Below are 5,391 nucleotides of genomic sequence, written 5' to 3'. Positions count from 1 at the left end.
AATTTTAAGATATGAAAGGTTTTATCCTTTTATTGTTGAGGAAGACTGGAAAGTATGGGAGAGAGAAGACATGCAGCAAAGGACGACGGGCAGGAATCGAACCGGGGTCGATGCTATCAGGACTTTGACTTAATGGTACGCGCTGGTGCCCCTTGGGGGACACCCTTTGGCGCATTCCTGATAACTTGCCAAGAACGACGAGAACACGGTGTACAGCCCACTCAACTTATACCACATTTAACTGGGATGAGTTCCGAAAAATACTTTCAAATATTTGCACTTTTGACATGCAAAAAAAAAAAGCCGCAACAGTGGTATTGACAGAAATGATTATTTCAGTGAATTTGCTTGGGAAAATTTCAACTCACAAAAATTGATCAACAATATACACAATGACATAGCCCAATGGTAGAGACGTTAAAACAATTGAATGATTAACAATTGATCAATGTTATTCAATTATTCACACTGAAGGACTACATTAACAGATTATTTCATTTCAAACATTATAACCAATACAATAATATGAAATAGGAGAACACAATCAATAGAAAATCTTTTCCCCAGAGAATGTATGTTTACATTTTAATCTCACGGCAAAAGTTGAATGAAACATTGTGATGGAGAATCTTCCGACATTGGGGAACAAATTATTCTTTGACTTCAGCCACCTCTGCCGTTGCTCCATCCACTGCTGCCTCTACTTTGTCTCCTGCTCCGTCAGCTGCTGCATCTCCTGCTCCGGCAGCTGCTGCATCTCCTGCTCCGGCAGCTGCTGCATCTCCTGCTCCTTCCACTGCTCCTTCCACTGCTGCTTCCTCTGCTGCTTCCTCTGCTGCTTCCTCTGCTGCTTCCTCTGCTGCTTCCTCTGCTGCTTCCTCTGCTGCTTCCTCTGCTGCTTCCTCTGCTGCTTCCTCTGCTGCTTCCTCTGCTGCTTCCTCTGCTGCTTCCTCTGCTGCTTCCTCTGCTCCGTCTTTTGCGGCATTTTTTGCTGCAGCTTAAAGTCAAAGAAAGTACTTGTAAATTGGGGCTAGTAGTTAACATAAAAAATAAAACGTTTTCAATATGAGATGCATCAGCCAAAATGTGTAATATCGCAAGAGCGTGTCAAAATGGCTGGTAACTATTCAGATGTTTGTCTTATTTCCTTGACTGGGGCAGTGCCAGTTCAAAACGTGCTTTTTGGGCTCCTGGCTATCTCGAGACACTCATCTAAACCACTTCACCCTCAACACTGGTCTTCCTCGTCTCCTGATCATGCATGAGCGCGTGTATGAGGATGATAGGGTGAGGGGTTGTGGAGAAAATCAAAGAACAGCCCCGCACACAGCGAGTCTAACTATAGGGGCCTTAACTGTTCGGATTATCATAACATTTAGACTCAAAGCTTTTTGTGGTCAAATAAATCTGAAAAAAGCCTAAGTGCATCTCAACATTACCTTTCTTCCTGTTCCTTCTACGTTTTGACAGCTTCGTTTTGCCAGCAGAAGGTTGATCTTTAGAGACAGGTTTTTCAGGTTGTGATCCGGGCTTCTGTTTAGACTGGACTTTAGCCTTCTCTGCAGACTGGACACTGGGCTGTGTTTTAGGCTTTTGTGTAAACTGGGTGAACTGGGGCTTGGCGTAGGCCAGTGTCAACTTCTTGCCATCTATCTCACAGTCCTCCAAGGACTCTTTGGCAGCCTGGCAGTCTTCTTTCTTGGCAAAATCAACAAAGCCGAACCTGAGGAAGGTAATAACTGTTTAGGGTTTTTTGAGGAGATTTTCACTTCTTGTTACCCCAATGTTACTATTTATATGCTATTATTTACATATGCAACAGAATGTTATTTTACATCATACCTTTTATTCCTTCAATATATTAATTGCGGAGATATTAGTTTTATATACGACTTATTACATGTGTTAAGTGTACCTTGAAATAAAGCCAGATCGGATTCAAATTATATTGTGATCTAATCCATCCATCTTTCTCCATCTCTACAATGGAAACAATGTGATTCTTTAGTGGCGCCCCCCCTATAGGTAGTCTACAATGGCTCGATCCAATCACATTCCTCCTATATAATGTCCCTTGTTAGTCATTTCAATTGGAAATATATTATAGTGCAGACTGCAATAGTGTCCAAATATTGAACAGAACAGAACATAAGATCCAATGCGTTGAAGGATAAATACCCTTTCGATGTTGACGTTTTTTTGTCTCGAATGATCCTGGTAGTCGTGCATCCTTCGAACATAGTTGCAAGAGTCTCCTCACTGGTTTTCTCATCCAGTCCAGTTACCTTCAAGGTTGTCAAGAGAACTACAAAAGAAGATGCATGAGATGCGTGTTTAAAAGAGCATGTCTGACTAGTGTGTCTGCGTTGATTCATTGAAAGTTATCAAAACAAGTCCTCCCATTAGTGGATAAGAGATAATACTTCCTTATCATAATGCTCAACTGTTTTGGTTGAACGGTGTCTAGTGTATTAATCATATTCAATGCAATTTTCTCTTCAATCTCTGGATGATTTCTTATGCGTTATATGTGGACATCAGGAAGACTTACAAATTCAATGTTTTCTGCAAATGTACTGAATAAACCTAATGTGTTGGGCACACACAGAATAACAGGTCCAGTGTATATAATCGAGGAGGCCACTAGCAGTGAGGTTGCCACCAACTGACTACCGCAATTGTTTGTATCCATTGGATTACTTGCGCTGCGCTTCGTGAATAAAGGTGGCTTTTGATAACATGAAAGAAAATCACCAATACCTTCGTTAGCTTCTGGCCGTAACTTAGATCTGCTGTACTCAACGTCGATTGCCTTTTTCAATATCTTCACGCCTCGTGCCATTTCCATGGCGTCCTTGGCTTCCTTGTCAGTTTTAAACTCAACAAACGCAAATCTGTGGAAAACAGTTAGGTCAATGTTTTTCTCCTAAAAACATTAGGGTCTAGGGCCATGGTTTGCAAACTGGGTCACAACCCGGCAGTAGATCGCAGTCTACCATGGCAAGCAAAGAAGATGTAAAAAATGTATCCAACGTTGTGGATATGGTAATGCCTTGCTTATTTTTACTGCTCTAAAAATCTGGTGGGTCACACCACGACAAGTAACCCTTGAGGTTCTACTGTAATACAGTCTTACCCTCTTGCGTTGCTACCGTCCATGGGTACGTTGATACCGACAGCATTCTTGAATATCTTCTTTAGCTTCCTCTCACTTTCCAGACGAGGCAGGTTTTTAATAACCAATGTGTTAGTGGGAGCACCTCCCTGCGCAATGGCTTGAGTGAATAGAGAAGATAGATTTCTGTAAATGGCATTGTTCAAAAAAATATCAGTTTCTTAGTAGTTTTCAGGCAAAAATAGGTACCGGTACTAAACGCTTACCTTCAGTGTTTTCGTCATCAACACTGCCAATATTTTTACATCTGTAAGCGTTGATCATTATCACTCTCTCTCTGAGCTTCTTCCCTTTTTTCTTCTTCATGGCTTTTTCAGCAAGCTCCTTGGTTTCAAAGTGCAGAACTGCGATGCTGTTGAAAATGTTAATTTTCATTGAGTTTTTAAAATGTAGGGAATAGAATCCATGATCCAGACAACTAACTAGGCCATGGCTTATCGGTCCTGTAGGGATTCTTTCACCGCATGCCGGCCAAAATACATCATAAGATTATTGCAACAAAAGGTAGGTTCAGCATTAGTTAGGGAAGTACAATAAAGTGACAACTAGCTAGGCACTCTGATGCATCTGTTGAGCAAGACGCAAACTATGCATCTGAATTCACAGCCTCTTTTGGATAAAAGCCTCTGTTATACTACTAAATAGAGGTTCCAACTCGTGGCTCACCCTCTGGTTGGGCCTGAGGTTCCTCCGGGAAACGTTACATCAACTGCAGTTTTAAAGATGCCCATAACTTCAGCCTTCGTTGCATTGTGGGGAAGGTTTGTCACCGACAACCACTTGGCAAACTTGTCTGTGAGAGAAAAAAAAAGTCACAGCGAAAACACTTTTACTTAAGCTACTTTATAAGAATGTCTCTGGTCCCATCTACAGAGACAACTGATCATTACACTACAACCATTTTATAAACCCGACAACAGCTCAATCATTCTGACGTTTTGCTTATTTGTTAAATTTACCTGCTTTCTGCTCGGCATTAGGTTTTACTCTCTTCCTCTTCTTGTCGTCTTTGACCTTGACTTTAGCTTTGGAAATCCTCAGGGGCAAATCAAGGACCCTTTTACCATTCAGAGTCAAGGCTTTGGCCATGTCTATCTCGGTTGCCAGGTCTACATATGCAAACGTCCTGTATGAATTCAAAACAACATTGTTATTGTTAACAGAATATTAATTGAATGACACACAACACACCAAATACAATTTTACTCTCACCTGTCAGCGTGTAGTCTAATATCCTGGACCAACAGACTCTCTTTCAGTAAGTAATTTATAATCGATGTTTTTATTTCTTCATATTTCTTGGTCTTGTTCAAATTGCCAATAAAAACACAGAAACCTATAAAGAAAATTCAAGAAAAAAAAAGGGAAATGAAATGACGGGCACAGCTTAAGAAAACCGAACGTTATTTTGCACAATTCTGAATAGACACTTCGTACGTTAGTTTTTACATACCTTCATTTACGGTTTTCTGTTTTTTTGTAGGGCAAATAGTGTCTTCTGACTCCGCTTTCCTTTTCCCGTCCACTGTAGCAAAACACAATCATTGTCGTTTTATAAACAATAATAAATACACACGCACAATCTGCAAACAAACAGTGGCTGATTTACCAGTAACTCCAGCTTCTTCCGCCTTCGGTTTCTCTTCTTCGGGGACCACGATCTAAATACAGGTAGTGAATTAGGAGAAATGTTGAACGTTGCAGACCATTATCTTAGGCGGAAGATCAGATGAGAGAAAAACACAATTTTGCTAGTACACGTGTATGCTGTATAGCTACCGAATAGCATTTATGCTACTAGATATCTGAGAAAGTTCATTAAGTGTCTGAAACAACATACGATCGTTGTAATTGTAGGAATGAAATCTTACCTCTGCTGATGCCATCATTGTGACAACCATTGATAATCGACTGTTGGGTGTAATTTGAAGTTATTCAGTCGCCGACTGAACATGCGTAGTCGTCAAGTCCGACAGCTTACACACCTCACCAACACATGGCACCACGGTTCACTGGTATGCGAAACTCCTTCTTCTTCTTCTGTTTAATGGCGGGTCATAGTTTTTCACTATATACCGCCACCTACTGGACCACTACACAGGAGTGTGTAACAAGGAATTTGGCAAATGATACTTTAAATCATAAAAATAAATTCAGCGAAAAAACATCCTAACAAAAAAATAATAATAATAACAAACTAACAAAATTAATGAATT

General features: G+C 40.5%; 1 protein-coding gene across 1 annotated transcript; it reads right to left on the bottom strand.

Moving 5' to 3' along the window:
- Positions 1–315: 315 nt before the first annotated feature.
- On the bottom strand, positions 316–5,224 carry LOC115549616 (nucleolin). Its single transcript, XM_030364925.1, has 12 exons — positions 5,047–5,224; positions 4,785–4,836; positions 4,629–4,700; positions 4,388–4,511; positions 4,135–4,301; positions 3,842–3,968; positions 3,382–3,527; positions 3,137–3,275; positions 2,761–2,894; positions 2,179–2,305; positions 1,440–1,723; positions 316–997 (listed from the first exon to the last, which is right to left on the bottom strand). Exons 1-12 carry the CDS (start codon positions 5,074–5,076, stop codon positions 651–653), a joined length of 1,749 nt encoding a protein of 582 aa, XP_030220785.1. The 5' UTR covers positions 5,077–5,224; the 3' UTR covers positions 316–650.
- Positions 5,225–5,391: the final 167 nt, after the last annotated feature.

This window comes from Gadus morhua, chromosome 8 (assembly GCF_902167405.1).
Source record: "Gadus morhua chromosome 8, gadMor3.0, whole genome shotgun sequence".
NCBI classification, from domain to species: Eukaryota; Metazoa; Chordata; class Actinopteri; order Gadiformes; family Gadidae; genus Gadus; species Gadus morhua.
This window is presented reverse-complemented; position numbering and strand designations above follow the sequence as displayed.